Source organism: Pristiophorus japonicus, chromosome 1 (genome assembly GCF_044704955.1).
Source record: "Pristiophorus japonicus isolate sPriJap1 chromosome 1, sPriJap1.hap1, whole genome shotgun sequence".
Taxonomy (NCBI): domain Eukaryota; kingdom Metazoa; phylum Chordata; class Chondrichthyes; family Pristiophoridae; genus Pristiophorus; species Pristiophorus japonicus.
This window is the reverse complement of record NC_091977.1, coordinates 192,207,250-192,232,993: the sequence shown is the minus strand read 5'-3', so window position 1 is coordinate 192,232,993 and position 25,744 is coordinate 192,207,250. Positions and strand designations below refer to the sequence as shown.

The following is a 25,744-nucleotide window of genomic DNA, read 5'->3' as shown; positions in this document are numbered from 1 at the left end:
TGCAGAGCGACTTGGATAGGTTAGGTGAGTGGGCAAATGCATGGCAGATGAAGTATAATGTGGATAAATGTGAGGTTATCCACTTTGGTGGTAAAAACAGAGAGACAGACTATTATCTGAATGGTGACAGATTAGGAAAAGGGGAGGTGCAAAGAGACCTGGGTGTCATGGTACATCAGTCATTGAAGGTTGGCATGCAGGTGCAGCAGGCGGTTAAGAAAGCAAATGGCATGTTGGCCTTCATAGCAAGGGGATTTGAGTACAGGGGCAGGGAGGTGTTGCTACAGTTGTACAGGGCATTGGTGAGGCCACACCTGGAGTATTGTGTACAGTTTTGGTCTCCTAACCTGAGGAAGGACATTCTTGCTATTGAGGGAGTGCAGCGAAGGTTCACCAGACTGATTCCCGGGATGGCGGGACTGACCTATCAAGAAAGACTGGATCAACTGGGCTTGTATTCACTGGAGTTCAGAAGAATGAGAGGGGACCTCATAGAAACATATAAAATTCTGACGGGGTTAGACAGGTTAGATGCAGGAAGAATGTTCCCAATGTTGGGGAAGTCCAGAACCAGGGGTCACAGTCTAAGGATAAGGGGTAAGCCATTTAGGACCGAGATGCGGAGGAACTTCTTCACCCAGAGAGTGGTGAACCTGTGGAATTCTCTACCACAGAAAGTTGTTGAGGCCAATTCACTAAATATATTCAAAAAGGAGTTAGATGAGGTCCTTACTGCTAGGGGGATCAAGGGGTATGGCGAGAAAGCAGGAATGGGGTACTGAAGTTGAATGTTCAGCCATGAACTCATTGAATGGCGGTGCAGGCTAGAAGGGCCGAATGGCCTACTCCTGCACCTATTTTCTATGTTTCTATGTTTCTATGGACCGGACAGCCTTCGGGCAGGGTTGGAGGTAAGGTGGTGCTATGTGTTAATGTGCTGGGAGGTGGCTGTATGCTTTACTTTGCAACCTCAGCTCGCATTGTGTCCCTGGTTACCATGGCAGCCCAATCTTTTTGGTGCAGTTCAATGCTTCACCCGCCTCAGGTTAGGCCACGCCAAAATAAAATCAGGCGTAACTCTTCAAGTACGCCAAAAAAATGCTTTCGGGAAAATTGAGCCCTTTATAACCATTAATTTTCTACTGCTTATGAGCATAATGGAAATATCACCTTTTTAAAAAATTTCCAATATTTCCCTTGAACAATGAGATTTTAAATAGTTAAAATAATCCAGAAATTAATTTAACTCCAGATTACAACATGCTTATTTAATAGATTCTGAAAAGTATTACTTTTACTGTTTTAAAACCATTTAGATCAAGAAAATTTATATAAGCCAAAGCCAAAGTCAAAAGAAATCCTCCAACATGAATTTGACTGAAGAATTAGTACTTGCCTGATATTAAAGATACCCAATTCCTCCTGGATGTCTTTAGGGAAGAGTAACCGGTGACTGCTGTCTCCACTAACACAGTCAGAAATTATGAACATCAGTGGACATCTTGCCGTTTGCACAAACTTCCTATTAACACATATAAAGTGCTTAACTTTCTATGTGCTATATATAAAACTCAAAGAAACCACACACATTTTAATACACTTCTTCCAATACATGAGCCGTACCCATTTACCATCAAAATGCTTGTAATACAACATTGTTTCTAATATGGCGCCGCAGACTCGATGGGCCGAATGTCTTCCTCCTGGGCTGTCCTATGATATGATTCTATAGTCAGTCATATAATACATATAATAAAACCCTCAAAACTGTCACCAAGCTAATGGTCTACAGGACTGTAGTAATACCCACCCTTCTGTATGGCTCAGAGACATGGACCATGTACAGTAGACACCTGAAGTCGCTGGAGAAATACCACCAACAATGTCTCCGCAAGATCCTACAAATCCCCTGGGAGGACAGACGCACCAACATTAGCGTCCTTGATCAGGCCAACATCCCCAGCATTGAAGCACTGACCACACTCTCTCAGCTCCGCTGGGCAGGCCACATAGTTCGCATGCCAGACACGAGACTCCCAAAGTGCTCTACTCAGAACTCTCTCACAGCAAACGAGCCAAAGGTGGGCAGCGGACACCCTCAAAGCCTCCCTGATAAAGTGCGACATCCCCACTGACACCTGGGAGTCCCTGGCCAAAGACCGCCCAAAGTGGAGGAAGTGCATCCATGAGGGCGCTGAGCACCTCGAGTCTCATTGCCGAGAGCATGCAGAAATCAAGCGCAGGCAGCGGAAAGAGCGTGCGGCAAACCTGTCCCACCCACCCCTTCCCTATCTGTCCCACCTGTAACAAAGTCTGTGGCTCTCGTATTGGACTGTTCAGCCACCTAAGAACTCATTTTAAGAGTGGAAGCAAGTCTTCCTCGATTCTGAGGGACTGCCTATGATGATGACGATGACGACGACATCAAGGAACAACTCAAATCTTCAAAACCAGTGTCATCAAATTAAATGGAAATAAAATATAAACATGACTTTTACTTTAAGGCTGTAAAATGTACATAGATTCACTTGTATAGTTTTACAGCCTTGTTTTCACCAATTACAGTTCAATAGGGAGGCTTTTCTCCTGGTCAGGATTGCACCCTTGAATTACATGTAATTTTATTGTATCAGTAGAAAAGTAAGCTGAAATTGCTGCAAATTAAAAACGAACACACACAATGTACACAACTTGCAGGGCACTAAGTGATTGTGCATCGTTCAGCTAGGTTGCGTTATAATGATTTGAGGTGGGATCTCCTCGGAAAATGTGTGGCACTTATACACTGCATCTTGAATGTGTGACCTTCTATATATGATGAGATGAAATGAAAGTCTGCAAGTTTGTTTTCGGACTTAGTATAGGTGAGTAGCAAATGTGAAACAAGTTGTTAGCAACAACTTGGGCTATCATCTTGATACATTGTTCTGTTGGGTTGTCTTAGCTTGCCAGATTCCTTAAAATATACCAGTCTCCTGCACCTTTTCACAGAACTTGCAGATAATATATACAGCATAGAGTCGGCCCACAAGTTCCTGCCAGACATAGTGTAATGCCGTCTTCTGGAACAGATACCCTAGAGTGCCAGAAAGGGCAATCTTCCTTGCAGCTACCTGATGAAGTGGTACAGGTATCTCCACTTCAGTCAATCATGGAACAGGAGCTCAGATGCTGCACTACTCCGGTTTTCTTCCATTTAACTTTTGCTTGGCACTTATCTTCACCCTCTTCCACCCAACACCCCCACGCTTTTCCACCTTCAGCCTTAACAAAATCTTCCAAAAAGCTGAGGCACATTTTCAGCCATTCTAAAAGCTGCAGTAATTTTTCTCCCCCGTTATGGCCATTTACCTTTGAATGGTTATATTTATTTACATTTCAGTTAAAATGCAATTTTGACATTTCAGCCCCTCCCACCCCCAAATTAGGCTAGTTCCCTGCACAAAGTAAAGCCACACAAGCAATTATGAATGATTATGCAAATCAATTGACCTCGCTCACTGCGTAATTGACTAGTTTTGCATTAGCAGTGAAAGGATTCTAGCCAACACTTAACTTGGTCCAATTCAAATTTAGTTTGCTGTGTTTTCCATTTACAAATTTTTCATACTGTAAATTATGATCTGTTGTCTTCTGGGAAAGGGGTTGTGTTGGAGCAATTCCAGATGTTGTTCTTGTTCAGTTTGTCATGTCCCTGAGTTCATGCCATCAAAAGGCACGGTTTATTTCCTGCATTGGAAAATTAGTTTGAACCTGCAATAGACCTGAAGGCAAGATTAACAGTAGCAAGCAAGATCTGGAAGAAAGGGCAGAGTTTTGAACCCTGGCAGGAGTTAGAGGGATACAGATGTGTTTTAGGCCTGAATCACATGAGCAGCTGGAAGGAAACAGCCAGAGAGATCTAGATCATGAGAGATGATGAAGGGAAACTCTGCTGAGATGTGGATTGTGGAAATGCCTAGAGACAAACTGCAGGAGAAAGATCTGAACTATGGAAACAGCCACAACAAAGTTGCTGCAGATCTCTGTTCTGTTCTGTCGGAGATAGAAAAGAGGCCAGTGAAAATTGTTGTGTTTAATGTTATGTAAGCTGCAGTATTTTTCATGTTGATGCAACCTTTTGGTTATTTGGGACAACCAGTACCGAAGAACAATTACTTTGAAGTTATTCAGTTTTAATGTTTTTTTAAAATAAATCATCACACGGTAAAGAGTCAGTATTGGTAGGCAGCCGAGAGGAAGTTTCTGCCAGGAGCACGTAGTAAGAAAATTACCCTTCGTGTTTTTCATTTCTATAAATTAATGCTGTCTGAATGGTAATTCTATATCTACTGCTTTGTACTTTTATAAACAGATAGTCAGAAAACTCTAAATGGATCAGTTTATTCAGTAAATAGTATTTCTTTTCAGTAATAATTACTTTTGAAAACTTACCGTAAGATATCATGCATGCATGAAGGTTCTCTGTAAAACTGATTAGGAATATCCTATAAAGCAAAAATGGGAGTCATCAATAAAACAGCACAGACAGTTCTATCTAAATGAACAGAAAGCTGTGGTATCCATTGTAAAGTTCAAACACTCGTAATGGTATTAAGTGATCAATATTTGGGTATTCCAGAATACTGAATGATGGTTGCTTGTCCCTACTATACAATTATTATTTTAACTGAGTACAGAATATGCTTTTTAACTTTTAAAACCAATACAAAAATGATTGTTTACTTCAAAAGCCATTTTTTTTTGAAAAACAGAAATGAGTAGAACTACCGAACATTTCTAAAGAGGTTTGTCTCAAATATTTTACTGTATTACTCAAAGGATTAATGCCCCCTCATCAAATAGGTAGATTGCTCCAAGCGTTCCTCGAATGAAAAAGTAAAGGAGTTCAAAAAGATTCTACTCACTTCCACAAGAATCGCCTTCTTGTCAGTCTCCAGAGTATCTCCCAGCATCTGGAGTTTTTTGTATTTGTTCGCTCGTAATAAAAATTCTTGAAATAGAACAGACTGTGACTTGCTGGCATATACCTGAAAACTTGACTCTGAAGTAAATCAAAGGATATATTTACACAGATTGGAGAAATCTTAAGTTCACATTTGATCCCATAAGAAAAGTTTACATATGTTAAAGTAAAGGATGTATGCCATTCTACAGAGAGTGGCACCTGAAATCTTTATGTTGGGTGGGTGATCGAGCAGCAAAACACTAATGGTAGCATTGAATTTCTAAATTACTAATGACTTCACAGTATGTCAACTGAAGGGCTCTTTCCCAGCTTTAAGACCTGAACTGACAAGTCTTCAGGAAGCCAAAAAGGGGAAGAAAACAGATTTTGCCTGACAAGGAGGAGAAATATTACATTTTTTGTCCGAATTACATAAAATAGCTACATTCAAAGTACTGTCCTCAGCACAGTCGCGCTCCCTCAATCACTATAATAATTAACTTTAGGCAATAAAAAACTACTTATGCAAATGTGGAACTAAAACAAATACATCTGCTCTACTAAAGACAGAAACAAACCTATTAGGAATTCTGCCTGATTGTTCCATTTGGAACTGAAATTAGGACCAAAGTTAGTTCCCAATTATAATTATTACTTATCCACAGTTTTCCCCTCGCTGGTGAGCATCACAAGCATACACAATCCTTCTTTAAAAAAGGGAATAAGGGAAGGTTGTGTAACCTCTCTCATTGCTCAAGCACATCAAACATTGGTGATCTCTGTTCAGGTCAAATGATCATATCAACTGCCTATTGAGAATTGTGGTTTGCCGAAGAAAACAAATAGCCTTTTCAAAATAAAGTTGACTGGCAAGTTGAAACAGTTGACAGTTCCTTGGCATCTTGTCTCTACTTTTAGTTGTCAACTTCCTCGGTTGTGTTCACATTTATTGTCATAAAGTGCCATGAACAATATTGGGCCAATAGTACATTCATGATCAAATGAGCGAATCTAAAATGGGCTATGAACAGTTGCAATAGACTACACGTTCCCATTTCGTACATAAAACTATGAATCTAGAACCTATGGTGTGATGTAATCTTGCAAATACATGACTCAGTTGGTAGAATGACTGAGTTATACAGACCAAAAAAGGTTCCAGTCTCAATCCTTGGTCTGAGCTACGTTAGTTGACAGCCTGCACTGTGGTTGTGGTGCTACAGTTGGATCAGTGTCTCTGAACTAATGAAAGAAATGAAGAAAAAGAAAAACCAGCCAGGGATCTCTGCAAGAGATTGTGTTTATGTGGACATTGCATGATAAATGTATTAGATCTAGCTGTGAGGCCCCTGCCCCTACAAACACGCACAATTAAAAACTACATGATAACACGGGGAAAAATACATTGTTTCCTTACTCCAGAATATACCGAGTGCTTTCAAATTGTAAAACAAAATCTTCCATCTATCCCATTTACAGCTTGAATCCATTGTCGCTGCCACTAAAACTAAATCAGGATAAAGCAATAGCATTCAACACAAGTGTAGTCAGGATAGGATGAATGAGGTACACAACATTGTTCAAATTTCTTCATTCTACCAAAATCTGTTCTTACCAGTATTAAAGCTGTCTTGAAATTCATCATGGTTTTTAAATTTATTCTGTGATAAAGGGTTTGTCCATTCGAGTAGCTGAATTCCCAGCTCCTTTACAAGAACCTGTATCGTAGCAGTCTTGCCAGTGCCTGCAGCACCAGTTAGTAGTAAGATGGAACCATCCTTTGATACAAAAATATATGTAGATTCAATTGAGATTTATATACCACAAAAATTTACAAAACACTATTGCTATTACATTTCAACATCCAAATAATACAGCAACCAAACAATGCACTAAATTACAAGGAGGATTGCCTGAAATACCTTTAAAAGTTAAAAATAGTTGTGATTAATTTGTTTCCCAAGCTCAATAGCTCAACTAGTTCAGTAGTGAGTATCAAAGCCACAAAGACCAGGCTCAGGATTGTGTGTAGAGCTGGCTGGTCTCAGCCAGGATGGTGGTAAGGACACTACAGCTGGCCTCAGTGTCCCGATATTAAGGAGAGATCAAGATTGACAAAAAAAACAGGGAAATATACTTCCCATTCTTACTTTTTTGTAAACAATTCTTTTTAAAAAGAGTGAATGTTGATAATATTGTGGGAACATGTTTGTGGTGGAAATGGGGCACGTAAAGTTAGTAAAGTCAGATACAGATAGTGGGCTCAATTTTCCCCAGTGATTTGCGCCGTTTCTTTGGCGCTGGCCGCTTTTTTTGGCCTAAGTTAAAAAACCACAGTTTCCCCGATCAATTTGCACCAGCATAACTCAGTTAGTTACGATTTTTTTTTAAGGTATGTTTTTTTTCAGCCAAAGGGGGCGTAACCTGCTACCCGCACCAATTCTGGCCATTTATGGAAGTTTGGCCAGCTGAGAGTTACTCCAGTTCTTCTTAGGCCAGCGTTTGTGGCCTCTGCAGAAAAACCTCCTGGCAATTTAAGAAAATCGGCACAGGTAAGGAAATCGGCACAGGTAAGTGCAGCAGATGCCCGGACAGCAGCAGCAGGAAAGGTGGGGGGGGGGCGGGGGGGAAGCCTTTCGGGTAGTTAGGTGCGGGGACCGGGAGGGAGGAGGCCATTCGACCCAGGCTAGGGGCGGGGGAGCGGGACCGGCAAGCCCTTTGGCCAGGGCTAGGAGCGGGGGAGCAGACCGAGAGGCCACTCGGCCAGGGCTAGGGGCGGGGGAGTGGGACCGGTAAGGCACTGGGGCTAGGGGCAAGCGGGGGAGCGGACCGGCAAGCCCTTTGGCCAGGGTTAGGAGCAGGGGAGCGGACTGGGAGGCCACTAGGCCAGGGCTAGGAGCGGACCAGCAGGCCACTTGGTTGGGGTGGGGGGGGGGGGAAAAGTGAAAGAGTGGACCGGCAGGTCACTTGGTTGGGGGGTGGGGGGGGGAAAGGGTGGCACATCGGGAGGGGTGGGGACTTTAATAATTGGAGGTAAGTTGCTGCAATGTATTTTAACGTGTTGTGAGCTGGCTGTATGTTTCACTTTGCAGTCTCAGCCTGCATTGTGTCCCTGGATATCGTGGCAACCCGATCTTTTTGGCGCAGATCAAGGCTCCACCCGCAAAACTAAAGGATAGGTTAGGCTGTGCCAACATTAAGAAATCAAACGTGGAAACTTAGAAACATTTTTTTGGTGTACTTGGGCCCCAAACAAACGGGCGTAACTCTTCAAGTATGCCAAAAAAAAAACGCTTTGGGGAAAATTGAGCCTATTAAGCACAACCATTGAAGGCAAAATGTCCTTTTCAAATGCACTCACTACACATCGGCTTATAACATCTATATGACTTGCAGTCATCAATGCTTATGCATACAATTAACAGTGGCGTCTTTATGCTAGAATACAAATTTAAAGAAAGTTCACATTGAGAAGGGCACAAGAATGGTGGCAGAGAAGTTTGTATGGATGTTGTCTATAAGGACTTCCAGAAAGCACTTGATAAGGATCCGCTCAAGAGATTATTAGTAAAAATGAGAGTGTATGGAATTGGATGTGACATGGGTCGATAATTGGTTGTAAGTTAGGACATAGAGTAGGGATAAAGGGCTTGTTCTCTAATTGACAGGATGTGACAAATGCGGTTCACCAGGGTCTGCACAGGGGCCTTAGCTTTTCACTATATATTAATGACTTGGACGATGCATAAAAAAGAGTGCTATATATCCAAGTTTGCAGATGACACAAAGTTCAGAGGCAAAGTAAATTGTGTGGATGGGAGCAGGAAGTTACAAAGTGACAGACAGATTAAATGAGTAGTTAAAACTATGGCAGATGGAAATCAATGTGGGAAGTGCAGTAATGCCAACTCTCGATTTTTAATGAAACTCTAACACAACTCATAATCTCGCAATTTAACAGCGAAATCTTGCATTTTTTTCCCCCCTCAGAATGATGCTGGCCAGGAGTTCAACAGCACGGCAGTACTCCAATTGGTCAGTGCACCGCTCAGCATTGGCCACAGAGACTGGAACGCTCCCCGGAAGCACATGCAGAAATTGGAACCTTCGGTAATAGCTCTCTTCGCTGTTATCCTCAGGGATTTGTAGGGAGCAGCTCCTCTCTATCAGATGTTTGGTAATTTATGCACGGTGGGTGGCCTGGGGTCCTCGGGAGCGGGCAAGATGGCGGCGCTCAGAGTATGGAGTTGCTGCTGGAGGAAAGCAGCATAGTCGGGGCTGATAGGAGCCCATCCCAAGGTCTATCAGGCAGGGTGGCGGCTGTGTTACCCAATTACCGGGGCCTTCTGTTTAATTCATGTTCGGTCTGTCTCACTCAACGTCCTGAGAGTCTCAGCCGATTCTAAGCTTTGGAGAGTTACTGAATATGATAATTCAAATAATGCACAAGTATTAACGTGGGGCCCATCCACAGAATCCCGAGCTGTCTCTGGAGGGCCCAGGATGGACGGGCTGAGTTGGCCCTGGTAGTGCTTTCGCCATCTAACCTGATTCGAGGTACAGTTGCCCCAGTCTTCGCATTACCTTTCTTGTGCAGTTTCAAGTTAGTTTCATAAACAAAAATTCAATATAGAAAAACTGACAGCAAAAAAAAAAAACTTTATTTGCACTGGAATGTGAAAGTCATAATAGGGAAAATGCTTTGTTATATCTAACAGCACAAGGGAAGCCAGTGACTTATCAAGGCACATATTATGTAGCTGTTACGGCGAGTATTATAAAGTATGTTGCATAGATATCAAAATATTCATATTCAGCTGTCTTCAGAATGGTGAGCTGCTTTCCCAGAGCATCTCAATTCAAATCACGCAAATTAAAGAGCATGGAGTGTGCTTTAAGGGTTGAAAGCATTATCAGGAGTGAGATGATGAGTTGGAACTGCCACTCATTCAGACATGAAAGGAGACACAGTGAACATCAGGAATGTGAATTTCAAATTGTTGAAATATATAACTATAATAACTGGGAACTCACCACTTTGGACTGTTTCAGGAACTCCTTGGCGGCGTTGGAACTGATTCTGCAACTTCAGAGCACGTGGTCTGAAGCGCCCAGGGAATACTGAGCATGTGCAGCAGGTCAGTGAGCACCTTGCGTAGTATTCCTTCGCTCACTGAAGACAGCACAGGCAGCTGTTGGTGCTGTGATGGAAATGATAAACAGCCTATGGGCAGACTGTGAGCTGCGGAGCAGGTCTGCGGCTGTCTCTCCAGGGACAGGTCTGTGTACCGAGCCCACAGCGGCCTGAGCCTAAATATCACCCACCGCCAGACCCCACATCAATATCATCAGCACTGTCACACACCTCGCTGAGTCTTTCAAAAAACAGGTATTACAAAGTGTTCATTTTGTTTAGAATACAATAATTTTGCACTTACCTGATACTGAAAAATCATCCACACGAAACGCAAGAGTACCCAAACATAACAATGTGGTGATAAAACGTAGGATTTTTAAAAAAAGTTTTTTGTAAAGCATTTTCAGATGCAATAATATAGATTTTGTAAAGATCGGTGATATATTAGAGATTAAATAAAGCCACTAATGAGGTTTATAAACCAATTGTTGATCTATATTGGTTTATGTTCAAAAAGAACAGCAACTCATGATTTCTTACTAAATCTCATGATGTTTAAGAGTTTGTTTCATGATTACGAGATGGTGGGTTTGGCATTACTGGAAGTGCAAGGCCATCCATTTTGGATCGGAGAAAGATAAATCAGAAATGTTCTTAATGGTGAGACCAGAAGCTGTGGAACAGCATAGGGATTGAGGTAATCATGTACACAAATCACTAAAAGTGAGCGCACAGGTACAAAAAAATAATCAAAAAGGCTCATGGAATGTTGGTCTTTATCTCAGTGGGGTTGGAATTCAAAAGTGAGGAAGTGAAGAGCCTTGGAGTACTCCATCTGGAGTACTGCGTTTAGTATCTCAGAAAAGATAGATTGGCCTTGGAAGGGTACAGCGCTGTTTCACCAGAATTATATCAGGAGTTAAAGGGTTAAATTATAAGTACAGGTTGTGTAAATTTTGGCTCATATTCATTTGAGTTTAGAAAATTGTAGGGGTAATCTAATTGAGGTGTTTAAAATGATAAAGGGATTTGCTAGGGTAGATACAGAGTTCAGCTGTGCCACTTCCAATGGTGAAACGGCACGTCAACTCTTCCTGCTAAAGCTCACACATGAAGGAAGGCCAGTTGAGTGAGCAACAGTAGGGTTGCAACTCCTGTAAAACAATGCCCCAGAATGAGTCATTGCTAAGGTTTATCACAGCATAACATGCCATAGCAATCACTGTGATGTTATCCAGAAGTAGCATGACGTTTAAAAACACACTATTTGGAAGTAAATTCAGGAGGGAGAGAGCAGCGGAAACCAGGACTAAAGTTGCAATTCAGGTGGGAGGAAACAGCAATACAAAATACTTAAGTCAGGTAGGATCGATAACTATTTGAAAATGTAACAGTGAAAAGAAAAAAAAAAACTTGCATATCTATAGTAGCTTCAGGACATCCCAAAGTGCTTCACAGCCAATTAATTATTTTTGAAGTATAGTTATTAGTATTTTGTAGACAAATATGGCAGTCAATTTGTGCACAGCAAGGTTCCACACGCAACAATTAAATAAATGGTCATCCTAATTGAAAGATAAATATTGGCCAATACATTGGGAGAACTCCCTGCTCTTCTTCAAATAGTCGCACAAGCACTCCCTCGGCACTGGACTAAAGTTTTAGCCAAGATTATGTTCTCAAATTCTGAATGAGGAATGACACCAGGACCTTCTAACTCAGAGGCAAATGTGCTACCGTTGAGCAAAGCTGACACTTGGAGCCAGAGATGAGGGGTGGGCTGTCATTCAATCATATTTGGATCTGGCTTTCTGGGAGTGCAATTTTACCCATAAATATCCTGTATTGTCAGCACATTTCTCAGGACAAGTCACTAGCCTCAGTCATCTCCTCCAGAGCAGGGAAGGAGAGAAATTATATTCACATTCTGAACCATATTCTGGCATTAGGTTTAAAAATTCAATGAAAATCACAAGAAAATGAAAGAAAAATCAGTGCAGTGACTCACCTGGTGGTGGTATCCCTCCATTGTATGGCATTTTAGCCAATTATCAACCTCTTCAATTTTCTTCTTGTGAACTGCAAGTTCACTCTGATACAAGAGAGCACAGAAAATGACAACATTAAGAGAAACACCATCATAATATATTTAAAAAGAACCTGCAGCTTTTTTAGTAATATACATGACAAACATCAAATTATGCATTAGGTCACTCAAAGAAACAAGTTACCTTGTGACGTTCTATTAGATACCTTAGCAGTAAAGTGTAATGGATTATAACATCTGTTTTAAATATAATGGGAGCCTGATTGCCGCTTTTTCTAGCTCCATTAGCGCAAGACATTTTTGCCCAGGGTAGGCCGGCGCTACCGCCTCGCGGGAATTTACCCGGGAGTGTGCGGAGGCACTGCCACGGGGCCCCAGGCTGCTGCGCAACCGGCATGCGCGACGACTCCTCACTGCCCCACGGGGGAAATTGCCCCACGGCCTGCGAGGCTGGCCCCTGGTCGCATGCTGCCCTGGTGGCCTAGTGGAAGCCATCAGAGACCTTGCAGAGTGCTCAGCGCCCCTCTCCTTTAAGTGAAGGGGAGGGGCGTTGAAGCGTGTTAGCGCTACACGACGTATCCACACAGCGCTTCGTTCAGCACCCCAGTTACCGTCCCCAAAGGAAGTGGAGCCTGCAAGATTGCACTCCGCTTCCTTTGAGGGGCAGTAAGGGCAATTCCACAGCAGGGGCGGGACTTCTGCACCGGCGCTAAAAGTCCCGGCCCCAGAAGGATACCACCCCCAATCAGGGCGCAGGGCAATTTCATCCCCAATGAGTTGCAACATTTATTTATTTCAAGTGTTCACTTTACTTAACATTTCAGTGTTCATTTTTCAGAGATATTACAAAACATCAGTCTCAGTGTAAAATATAATTTAACAAAAAATGTAGCAACCTGGAAAAGAAATTGGGAGTCTATTCTGCAGGTCAGGAAGTTTCTGCTATGATCAAATTAAATACAAACAAGATTCTCAGAATAAGTTCCCTATTTACACTTATTTAGTGTAGCAATGACAGGGTTCTGACTGACGCAATGCCAAGATGTTGACGAGATTGGATTGTGAAGTTCGTAGACGTTTATAAAGAACCTCAAATACAGAATACGTACAAATTTACAAATCATTTTGAACAACCTGAACATTCTGGTGCAATGCACGGCTTTGAGCATTTGAAATTGTACTTTCTGTTTATACATAGAGCTGGGATATAAACCCGAGAAACACACAGCAGGACAAACATTTGAGGTATCAGTTGTGGCTCAGTGGATAACACTCTCACCTGAGTCAGAGGTTGTTGGTTTAAGTCCCACACCAGAGACTTGAGCACAAAATCTAGGCTGGCACTTCAGTGCAGTACTCGGAGTGCTGCAATGTCAGAGTGCCGTCTTTTGGATGAGACAAATCAAGATCTCATCTGCCCTCTCAAGTGGACGGCACTATTCGAAGAGCAAAGGACTTCTCCCCAATGTCCTGACCAATATTTATCCATCAACCAACATCACTAAAAACAGGTTATCTCGTCATTATCACATTGCTGTTTATGGAACCTTACTGTACATAAATTGGCTGCCGCATTTCCTATATTACAACAGTGAATACACTTCGAAAGTACTTGGCTGTAAAGCACTTTGGAATGTCCTGAGGTCATGAGATGCTATATAAATGCAAGTCTTTCTTTATTTAACACAAGAACATAGAGTGAGAAAAGGCCCATTGGCCAAATCAAACCAGTTACTCCAACAAACCATGCGCAACCTGCTTCATCACCAAATCCTCTCAAGCTTCTGAGAAATGGTCACATTTTTTTCCTTTCATCCTTCCCCAAAAGGCAAATTAATCAAAGCTCTAGAATACCTTTCCTATCTAATTCTGCATTCTACATGATTCATCCCGACCAGTTATCATGACATTTCTATGCCCCAGCAGCTCTGGAAGCATCAAGATCCATATTTCTATCTGTAATTATCTTTATAACCTTCAGTCCTGTTCCAATTCAGGTACTCATTTGACTTTAAAAAAAACTGTTGTTAATAGCGTTTGAATTGGGAGTCTATTCTGCAGAGCTTTCACTCTGCAGGGAAAACAAATTCCTTCTAATTGCTTGCTAATCTTATATTCCTGACCTGTAGGTGTAAGCTCCCAGAATTTAGAAGCACTTCCTGTATTTAAAATTAACACAGTTCAAAAACTACAACATTAATAGTGGCTTGATCCAAATAGTTTGCAAATAAAGAGGCATTAAAACTGATCGATTTACAACTCAGCATCAGCAAAGATGAGAGAAAATTATTAACCTGTTTCTTAAAAGAGTTGCTGAAACATGGAGGGAGAGTTGTTGCCAGGCTCATCACATGCTTCCTGGTCATAGATTAGTGAAAAGACCTTAAAGGTCTAAAAACAAATCATTTGCCAGCCGGAGGGTTAATGTGGAAAAAAATAATAATTCATACCCTAGTTTAAAAAAAACCACACATTATATTTACATCTGTCGTGTTTTGGAATTTTTAACCATTTTTCCAGAAAGGATTTGGATATGATTTACACTGAAGTGTTGTTTTAAATTAAAGTGTGTTCACAAACATTAATCAGCTCACTCGAGAGGTAACATACAGCCACTAAAACGGTTACCCACAACAAACTTGGACAATAGGGGATTTATTATCTCATTTAAGACATTTCCAAGAGGCACTTACAACATGAGGTGGTCTGGAGGGAAGGGTCAGCCAGTTTAATTGGTAGCTCTACTGACCAAGATCAGCTCCCACAAAAGCTACCAAGTAACACAGAAAAGGGACAAATCTCTTTAAAGAAGAAAGTCAGTCTAGGCCAAGAGAGAGAAAAAGACTGACCAAAAAAAGGGGATGTTTATCAGCCTGCTAAAAAGACGAACGAGTTGTGCTTTTCCTATTTACGAGAAGGGACTAAAGTTATGTAATATTAAGATGAGATTTGCTAAAACTGTTATCCTGTACATTTACTTACTGACTGTAAAATAAATCAATTTAATGATTCATATCTGGCCTTGTTCCATTAAAGTGTTCGTCATCTTTCAGAACATGGACAACAACTTGCATTTATATAGCGCCTTTATTGTAGTAAAACATCCTAAGTGGCTTCACAGGAACATTAACAAAATTTGACAAGCGCAAGTGAGGGCATGTGCGAGGATCACAATATCCAATTCATATAACAAGGGAGTATCATTGTTACTACACCGCTCCTCTTTGGGTTATGTTGCTATACGTCTAGATATTGGGTAGCGAAAGTAAACTCCTGATTGTACTGGACGTATCTTCGCTTAAAAGGAGAGACTGGTACCATTAGCCCAAGAGAATATCTGAAGCAGAACCAAAAGTTTTAACAGCATCTTAAACCTATGTGCACAGGCTGCAGAATTAAGCACTTATTATTACATTGTACCAGAAGAGGCAACCATAGAAAAAAGCATAGCAATCTGTTTTCAAGATATATACACCTGCACTTCAAAAGGAACAGAGCAAAGAGTTTATTATATATTACACTCGTACCTGTGTCCGAGGTCTATATTCATCCACCCAGGGTTCATTGGGATTTGAAGCTGATTGTCTACAGCGATCTAAAATCTGTTCCACATCAGATACTTTTGTTCTTTTTCGGCTCGTTTTACTGTTTAAGGTGGAGGACTGCAATGTTGTGCCTCTTTCTGTCCAAAGAATCTTCTGAACTCCACCACTTGACCCCGAATGGCCAGATGGTTTTCTGTCTGAAGTCACTGGTAAGGTAGAGTTGCTGATACCATCAAAAGATGGATTCACCCAGTTTGTCACCTAAAATAACAATTTTAGAAGTAAGAAAACAATGTCACTTACTATGCATTTATCACACACAGACCTCGAGGAATTATCTGTATCTTTGAGAGCAAGATTGTTACTACCAGCTGGAATTGTGTTGGGTTTACACAACTTTCATTGCATGACGTAATTCGTTTATTTTTTATTTGAACTATACATATATCATGGTTTCAAAAGTAAAGCTTCCTACTTATGAAATAGAGTACAGTATAATCTTCCAAAGTTCTCTAGATTCGGGAACTGTTCCTTTAGATTGGAACATTGCACATGTCACTCCACTAATTAAGAAAGGTGAGAGAGGAAAACCAGAGAATTATAGACTGGTTAGCCCAACATCTATTGTTGGGAAATTACTAGGGTCTATACACCTTGACATTTTCAGCTGATCAGAGTGCCAGCATGGACTTGACGAACCTGGTGTGATTTTTTTGAAGAGGTGACTGAAGTAGTGGAGAAGGGAATGTCTATGTATGTTATTTAATTGGACTTCCAGAAGGCACTTGATAAAGTCCCTTTTAAGAGACTATTAGCTAAAGTTGAAGGTCATGGAATTGACAACCCCCTGACTGATCAGCGGCCCCCACTTTTCCGCCCCACGTGGGAAATTGCCCAACGGGAGCATAACCACCACCGCTCGGTGCCCCTATCAGCTTTCCCCAGCGGGAAGCTCTTTGTGGCTGGGCAGCACGTCCGACCTTAAAGGGGAGGGCACACTTCTGCGGCCACCATTTTATTTTAATTGTCGGCCGACTGCGAGGTCGACCCGACAATGGTGGCCATGGGTTCCGCCAAGCTGCAAACAAGCAGCCTGGTATCCCCTCTTGTGTACCGGGCCGCTGGCCCAGCTGAAACCCCCCTTGGTGGCCCAATAGTGCCATTGAAGCGGCTGCAGAGTTTGCAGCGGCCCTCCCCTTTAACTGAAGGGGAGGGACATTGCGACACATCAGCGCAATGCAGCACATCCGCATCACACTGATTTCATCAACGTGTCGCTGATGATTCCGACCGACGTCTGTCCCACTGCAAGACCACTTCCACCATAAAACACCGCCCGGAAGGAGAAAAAAAAATGAAGTCCAGAATGTTGCTCGATTCTCCATCCCATAGATTGGGGTGGAGAAAAATCTTCAAAAAGAGGTGTGCCTACTTTTAGTCAGGGGGCAATTTCGGCCCCAGAGAGTAGGGGTAATGGACAAGTACTCTAATGGGCACGATGTGACTAGTGGTGTGCCGCAAGGATCTGTGTTGGGGCCTCAACTATTCACCGTATTTATTAACGACATAGATGATGGGATCGAAAGCCACATATCCAAGTTTGCCAGTAACACAAAGATAGGTGGCACTATAATCATCATCATCATCATAGGCGGTCACTCGAACGAGATGACTTGCTTCCATGAGTTCACAAGTGTTTCAATGAAGGACCCGATGTTCCAGTCCTGAACTCCAATTGAGGGTGTGGAAGATGCCTGTGCGTGAATTTTTTTTAACGTGTGGTGACCGTAGCACACCAGCCACCACATGGGCTTGACAGAGCTCGGGCTTTATCCAGTGGCAAGGATTAACCAGGACGACTGGAGACCTGCTCTGCTGAAAAGCACTGCAGATGAAAGCATAAAATTACAAAAGAAATATTAATAGATTAAGTGAATGGACAAAACTGTGGAAAATGGATTTCAGTGTAGGCAAATGTGAGGTCATCCACTTTGGACCTAAAATGGATAGAACAGAGTACCTTTTAAATACTGAAAAGTTAGAAGTAGTGGATGTCCAAAGAGACTTGGGGGTCCATGTACATAGATCATTAAAATGTCATGGAGAGGTACAAAGAATAATAATAAAAAGACTAATGGAATGCTGGCCTTGATATCTAGAGGACTAGACTAGAAGGGGACAGAATTTATGCTGCAGCTATACAAAGTCCTGGTTAGACCACACCTGGAATACTGAGAGCAGTTCTGGGAACCACACCTTCAGAAGGATAGATTGGCCTTGGAGGGAGTGTAGTGTTGATTTACCAGAATGATACCTGGACTCCAAGAGTTAAATTACAAGGAGAGATTACACAAACTAGGCTTGTACTCCCTAGAATTTAGAAGGTTAAAGGATGAGTTGATCAAAGCTTTCAAGATATTGAGGGGAACTGATAGTTTCTCTCTATCTACCCTATTTCTGCTGGTCAGCAAGTCGAGGATGAGGGGGCATAGTCTAAAAATTAGAGCCAGACCTTACAGGAGTGAAGTTTGGAAACATAATTACACGCAAAAGGTGGTAGGAGTTTGGAATTCTCTTCTGCAAACGGCAATTGATGCTAGGTCAATTGTTAATTTAAATTAAAACGTAGGACCTCAAAAGTAGTAATCTCAGGATTGCTACCAGTGCCACGTGCTAGCCAGAGTAGGAATCGCAGGATAGCCAAGATGAATACGTGGCTTGAGGAATGGTGCAGCAGGGAGGGATTCAAATTCCTGGGGCATTGGAACCGGTTCTGGGGGAGGTGGAACCAGTACAAACTGGACGGTCTGCACCTGGGCAGGACCGGAACCAATGTCCAAGGGGGAGTGTTTGCTAGTGCTGTTGGGGAGGAGTTAAACTAATATGGCAGGGGGATGGGAACCAATGCAGGGAGATAGAGGGAAACAAAATGGAGACAGAAGCAAAAGACAGAAAGGAGAGGAGTAAAAGTGGAGGGCAGAGAAACCCAGGGCAAAAAACAAAAAGGGCCACTATACAGCAAAATTCTAAAGGGTCAAAGTCTAATAAAAAGGCAAGCATGAAAGCTCGGTGCCTCAATGTGAGGAGTATCCGGAACCCAGGAGAGGGCTCTGAGATCGTTAGAGTGGGTGAGAGCTCAGATGAACAGGATCCCAAGAAAGAATGCAAAAGGCAGGAGGCAACAGAGCAGAGTAGCACTGGGGTAAGTGTAAACCACAAGGTGATAGGAAGGGACAATTTGTATGAATATAAAAGGGGCTGCAGGAGGAGTCAAAACTAAAAATCATGGTTTAAAAACTAGTATTAAAACACTCTACCTAAACGCACGCAGCATTCGAAATAAAGTAAATGAGTTGAAGGCACAAATCATTACAAATGGGTATGATTTGGTGGCCATTACAGAAACGTGGTTGCAGGGTGGCCAAGACTGGGAATTAAACATACAGGAGTATCTGACAATTCGGAAAGATAGACAAGAAGGGAAAGGAGGTGGGGTAGCTCTGTTAATAAAGGATGATATCAGGGCAGTTGAGAGAGACGATATTGGCTCTAATGAACAAAATGTTGAATCATTGTGGGTGGAGATTAGAGATAGTAAGGGGAAAAAGTCACTGGTGGGCGTAGTTAATAGGCCTGCGAATAATAACTTCACGGTGGGGCAGACAATAATCAAGGGAATAATGGAGGCATGTGAAAAAGGAACGGCAGTAATCATGGGGGATTTTAACCTACATATCGATTGGTCAAATCAAATCACACGGGGTAGCCTTGAGGAGGAATTCATAGAATGCATACGGGATTGTTTCTTAGAACAGTATGTTACAGAACCTACAAGGGAGCATGCTATCTTAGATCTGGTACTGTGTAATGAGATAGGAATAATAAACGATCTCCTAGTAAAAAGATCCTCTCGGAATGAGTGATCACAGTATGGTTGAATTTGTAATACAGATTGAGGGTGAGGAAATAGTGTCTCAAACGAGTGTACTATGCTTAAACAAAGGGGACTACAGTGGAATGAGGGCAGAGTTGGCTAAAGTAGACTGGAAACACAGACTAAACGGTGGCACAATTGAGGAACAGTGGAGGACTTTTAAGGAGCTCTTTCATAGTGCTCAACAAAAATATATTCCAGTGAAAAAGGACGGTAAGAGAAGGGATAACCAGCCGTGGATAACCAAGGAAATAAAGGACAGTATCAAATTAAAAACCAATGCATATAAGGTGGCCAAGGTTAGTGGAAACTAGAAGATTGGGAAAATTTTAAATGACAGCAAAGAATGACTAAGAAAGCAATAAAGAAAGGAAAGACAGATTATGAAAGTAAACTTACGCAAAACATAACAGATAGTAAAAGCTTTTAGCGATATATAAAACTGAAAAGAGTGACTAAAGTAAATGTTGGTCCCTTAGAAGATAAGAAGGGGGATTTAATAATGGGAAATGTGGAAATGGCTGAGACCGTAAACAATTATTTTGCTTCGGTCTTCACAGTGGAAGACACAAAAACCATGCCAAAAATTGCTGGTCACGGGAATGTGGGAAGGGAGGACCTTGAGATAATCACTATCACTAGGGGGGTAGTGCTGGACGGGCTAATGGGACTCAAGGTAGAAAAGTCCCCTGGTCCTGATGAAATGCATCCCAGGGTATTAAAAGAGATGGCGGAAGTTATAGCAGATGCATTCGTTATAATCTACAAAAATTCTCTGGACTCTGGGGAGGTACCAGCAGATTGGAAATCAGCTAATGTAACGCCTCTGTTTAAAAAAGGGGGCAGACAAAAGGCAGGTAACTATAGGCCGGTTAGTTTAACATCTGTAGTGGGGAAAATGCTTGAAGCTATCATTAAAAGGAAGAAATAGCGGGACATCTAGATAGGAATAGTGCAATCAAGCAGACGCAACATGGATTCATGAAGGGGAAATCATGTTTAACTAACTTACTGGAATTCTTTGAGGATATAACGAGCATGGTGGATAGAGGTGTACCGATGGATGTGGTGTATTTAGATTTCCAAAAGGCATTCGATAAGGTGCCACACAAAAGGTTACTGCAGAAGATAAAGGTACGCGGAGTCGGAGGAAATGTATTAGCATGGATCGAGAATTGGCTGGCTAACAGAAAGCAGAGAGTCGGGATAAATGGGTCCTTTTCGGGTTGGAAATCGGTGGTTAGTGGTGTGCCACAGGGATTGGTGCTGGGACCACAACTGTTTACAATATACATAGATGACCTGGAAGAGGGGACAGAGTGTAGTGTAACAACATTTGCAGATGGCACAAAGATTAGTGGGAAAGCGGGTTGTGTAGAGGACACAGAAAGGCTGCAAAGAGATTTAGATAGGTTAAGCGAATGGGCGAAGATTTGGCAGATGGAATACAATGTCGGAAAATGCGAGGTGATCCACCTTGGGAAAAAAAACAGTAAAAGGGAATATTATTTGAATGGGGAGAAATTACAACATGCTGCGGTGCAGAGGGACCTGGGGGTCCTTGTGCATGAAACTCTTTTAGAGTCTACCTGCAAAACATAAAACATGTATCCGTGCCACCCGACCTGGATGACACACACAAGACATTTACAAGGCCCTTTTTTGTTTTTTTTTTGTTTTTTTTTGTGGGTTTTTTTTTGGGCACTAAAATCAAATTTTTCCTTTTTCCAGTGCCCCCTATAAAAGGAGAGGGGGACACTAATCCCAAAAAGTTAGTTTGCAGGTGCAGCAGATAATCAGGAAGGCGAATGGAATGTTGGCCTTCATTGCGAGGGATGGAGTACAAAAGCAGGGAGGTCCTGCTGCAACTGTACAGGGTATTGGTGAGGCCGCACCTGGAGTACTGCGTGCAGTTTTGGTCACCTTACTTAAGGAAGGATGTACTAGCATTGGAGGGGGTACAGAGACAATTCACTAGGCTGATTCCGGAGATGAGGGGGTTACCTTATGATGATAGATTGAGTAGACGGGGCCTTTACTCGTTGGAGTTCAGAAGGATGAGAGGTGATCTTATAGAAACATTTAAAATAATGAAAGGGATAGACAAGATAGGGGCAGAGAGGTTTTTTTCCACTGGTCGGGGGAGACTAGAACTAGGGGGCACAGCCTCAAAATACGGGGGAGCCAATTTAAAACCGAGTTGAGAAGGAATTTCTTCTCCCAGAGGATTGTAAATCTGTGGAATTCTCTGCCCAAGGAAGCAGTTGAGGCTAGCTCATTGAATGTATTCAAATCACAGAAAGATAGATTTTTAACCAATAAGGGAATTAAGGGTTATGGGGAGTGGGCAGGTAAGTGGAGCGGAGTCCACGACCAGATCAGCCATGATCTTGTTGAATGGCGGAGCAGGCTCGAGGGGCTAGATGGCCTACTCCTGTTCCTAATTCTTATGTTCTATGTAAATCTGAGATTGATAGATTTTTGTTAACCAAAGGTATTGAGGGATATGGAGCAACGGCAGGTGTATGGAATAAAAACAGAAAATGCTGGAAATCTCAGTGGGTTAGGCAGCATCTGTGAAGAGAAAAAAAACAGTTGACGTTTCAGGTCGGTGACCCTTCGTCAGAACTGGCGAATGTTCGAAAAGAACACATTGTTAAGAAGCGCTGAAAGGGGGAGGGGAAGAAAGGCAGGTATATGGAGTTAGGTCACAGATCAGCCATGATCTCAGTGAATGGCAGAGTAGGCACGAGGGGATAAATAGTCTATTCCTGTTCCTATGTTCCTACAGTAGTCTTAAACCTTTAAATTGGAGGATACTTATAAGCTGGAAGGTTTATTTTTTACTTGACTTCTGATAATTCAATTAAATTTTACAGGAGAAAAAGGCAAGTCTCAACATGGGTGTTTAATCAGTTTTACGTCTTATTCATTGAAAACATCTTTTAAGTTTGTGTCACAGAAATGCCAAATTTATTCTAGATAGGCCTGATGAGGAATTTAATCAGAGAAATTTAACTCATTAATGGATGATAATGGTGTTAAATAGCACATCCTTATGTGGATGGCTCAATCTGCAATAACACTGTTTACTAAATACAGCCTCATCACTATGATAGAGGTTTATTTTCATTACATTTCTTTCCCTGGGCTAAAAAGACAAATAACAACAACATGAAGAATATTAAATTGTGTGTCAGTTTTTTTTAGTTAGAAAATAGAAACTGCATCCCAAAATCATCAATTTCAAAATACAGTCTAATATTCTCGTTTAAGATTGGGATTAAAAAACAAAATTCAGAATGCAAAGCACAGAGTTAACTTTTTCTCGTTTCTCTCTAATTTACCCTCTGCTCCCAAAAATCTTTACACGTGCTGGGATATAGCTCAACAGCTCTCTGGTACCTTTCCCATATGGAAATTCCTAATTTGTAAGTCTAGACACAGAGTATATTCCATTATTTGAGAGGGCTGCTCCTCAATTTTTGGCTGCACTTCAGTTCCACGCTCCTGATCTTTGGCCACTGGGTGCGGAGGGGGCCAAGCAAGGTGGAGGACCACCTAGTGGGTGTGCTCCTGGGCCTGACCAAGGTGGCCATCAACTGGTCCAGGATAGATGCAGCCGATTGGGAGGCCTTTCACGACCAGTGGGCACCAGAGGAGCTGGAGTGCATAATCTCCATATTATGCACACCATGATGATTTAATTTGATAAGTTTTCTTTGTTTTATTTATGATTTATTGTTTGTGCCCCTTTAAAATGGGAGCACTTGTTAGATTAATTTTTGACTTGATTGATGATTGGCTAATCGGGATGACACTGGGTTGCCCCAATCAGAAGAGTAGACATGGAGTGCTAACTAAGGGGCAGCACAGCAGAGTCCAATGCAGTCTCATCCAGTGTCAACACAAGACCATTTTCCAGCAGAGGTCACGGACAGCAACAACAACTTGTATTTATATAGCGCCTTTAATGTAGTGAAACGTCCCAAGGCGCTTCACACGAGTATTATGAAATAAACATTTTGACACCGAGCCACATAAGGAGAAATTAGGACAGGTGACCAAAAACTTAGTTAAAGAGGAAAGAGGAAAGAGATTAGAGAGGTGGAGAGATTTAGACAGGAAATTCCAGTGCTTAGGGCCTAGACAACTGAAGACATAGCCATCAATGGTTGAGCAATCATAATCAGGGATTCTCAAAAGGGCAGAATTAGAGGAGCACAGACATCACAGGGGGGTTGTGCAGCTGGAGGAGCTTACAGAGATAGGGAGGGGAGAGGCCCTGAAGAGATTTGAAAACAAGGATGAGAATTTTGAAGTCAAGGCATTGCTTAACTAGGAGCCAATGTCGATCAGCGAGGATAGGGGTGATGGGTGAGCAGAACTTGGTGCGAGTTAGGACACGGGCAGTCGAGTTTTGAATCATCTCTAGCTTACGTAGGGTAAAATGTGGGCAGCTAGCCAGGAGTGCGTTGGAATAGTCAAATCTAGAATTAACACCTTGCATTTATATAGCACCTTTAACGTAGTGAAACATCCCAAGGCGCTTCAAAGTTACATAGATTTTACAGCACTGAAACATGCTATTCGGCCCAAATGTGCCGATGTTTATGCACCACACAAGCTACCCTACTTCATCTAACCCTCTTCACATATCCTTCTATTCCTTTCTCCCTCATTGTGTTTAACTAGCTTCCCCTTAAATGCATCTATACTATTGCCTCAACTGCTTCATATGGTGGCAAGTTAGAGAAATGATTTGTAACAGGAAGCTCTTGAGTAGCAGTCAAAAATCTAATGTTCCTAGCATCAAAAGTAAAAGTAGTTCATGTGAAAGTGAAATAATTTATTATAACTGAAACTTGAACTTCTCGATTTAAAAAATTCAAGTTGCATGATCACAGGAATTCGAAACAAGAGAACAGCCGGTGTTCTCAACCCAGGTACTATAACGATGACGATGACGATGACATGATGCACAAACGATAATCCCAAAATGCTGATTGTAAAATACATTTACCTTAGTAGAAACAACCTTTCTGCTGAGAGAAGATTTTGACATCATCAACTCTGCCGATAGTCATAAGCAGGCTACGTTCTTTCACCTTCAACAATAAAGTCACTCTCACAAGTTCAGCTTCAGGAAGGAAAGAAAATGGCACTTTTTTTTTACAAATCATTTACCTCAATTGGTCATTACTAAGTACATTTTTGTAATTATTTAAAACACAAATTAGCACCTTGGGGAGAGTTTTTAGTTTTGCGCAGACATTGGTAAAACAGCTAGCTTAGTGGGTAAACACATTGACTTGGCGTTTTCGCTCAACTGCGCCGCATTATTTCGGCCCAATTCTTCCCACCCCCAACCCCCCCATATCAGTATAACCTGCACAAAAGATTGCAGACTTTTAAACGCAAATTGCGTTCAGCGCAACTCGAGTTTCCATGATATTTTGCACTTGTTGAAACATCGCCCTTGAAGTTATTTGTATAAAAATACTAAAATGAGCTAAAACTATTACATTTTGAAAATTACCATTTTTTTGAGTGCTTTAAATACTGCAAATATTTCATTTCAGAAATCAAAAAATATAAAAGACAAATTGTTTAGGAAATCCAGTTTTTCCTCCAAAGACCACGGTCTCCTTATAATTTTGAGTATTGCAAGGTGCAGGTTTCAAATAAGTTTCATGCAGCTCAAACCCACAAACTCCAGAGTCATTGAGAGCGCCACATCTGATATCAGGTGAAGCACCTTGAGGTGGCCACCTTTTACCAAGTTGAAAGCTGGGATTTGACTGAAATCCAGCAGCAACCTTCAAAAACACATGCCAGAGAGAATGCAAGAAACAACATAAAATGTGATACTTAAGTTCAATTTCAAATCTGCAGCATATGATCATAGGACATTTGGAGATCCTAGGGGCATCATTATCTCCAAGATAACAATTTAATGGCAAGCCAGCATCATGATTCCATATAGGAAGTGGCAATAAAACCCTTTGATTTACAAATGGTTTGCATTTTAGAAAGATTTATATATACCCCCCACTACACCCAGTGCCTGCCAAATTCTCATTGATTTGCAGTGTGTCTTGCTCAGGTTCAGAAATGTAATCTATTTTGATGC

General features: G+C 41.8%; 1 protein-coding gene across 4 annotated transcripts in view; it reads right to left on the bottom strand.

Annotated features, from left to right (window-relative positions):
* The window catches only part of rad17 (RAD17 checkpoint clamp loader component), a 64,502-nt gene that overhangs the window by 37,036 nt on the left and 1,722 nt on the right, over positions 1–25,744 (bottom strand). For all 4 annotated transcript variants that reach the window (XM_070885795.1, XM_070885776.1, XM_070885804.1 and 1 more), the window contains exons 2-8: positions 24,635–24,751; positions 15,660–15,938; positions 12,094–12,177; positions 6,564–6,726; positions 4,908–5,044; positions 4,435–4,487; positions 1,397–1,522 (exon numbers count right to left, since the gene is read on the bottom strand). In XM_070885795.1, coding sequence (XP_070741896.1) covers positions 1,397–1,522; positions 4,435–4,487; positions 4,908–5,044; positions 6,564–6,726; positions 12,094–12,177; positions 15,660–15,938; positions 24,635–24,679 — 887 coding nt within the window. In that variant the 5' untranslated portion in view covers positions 24,680–24,751. The remainder of the gene's footprint in view (positions 1–1,396; positions 1,523–4,434; positions 4,488–4,907; positions 5,045–6,563; positions 6,727–12,093; positions 12,178–15,659; positions 15,939–24,634; positions 24,752–25,744) is intronic.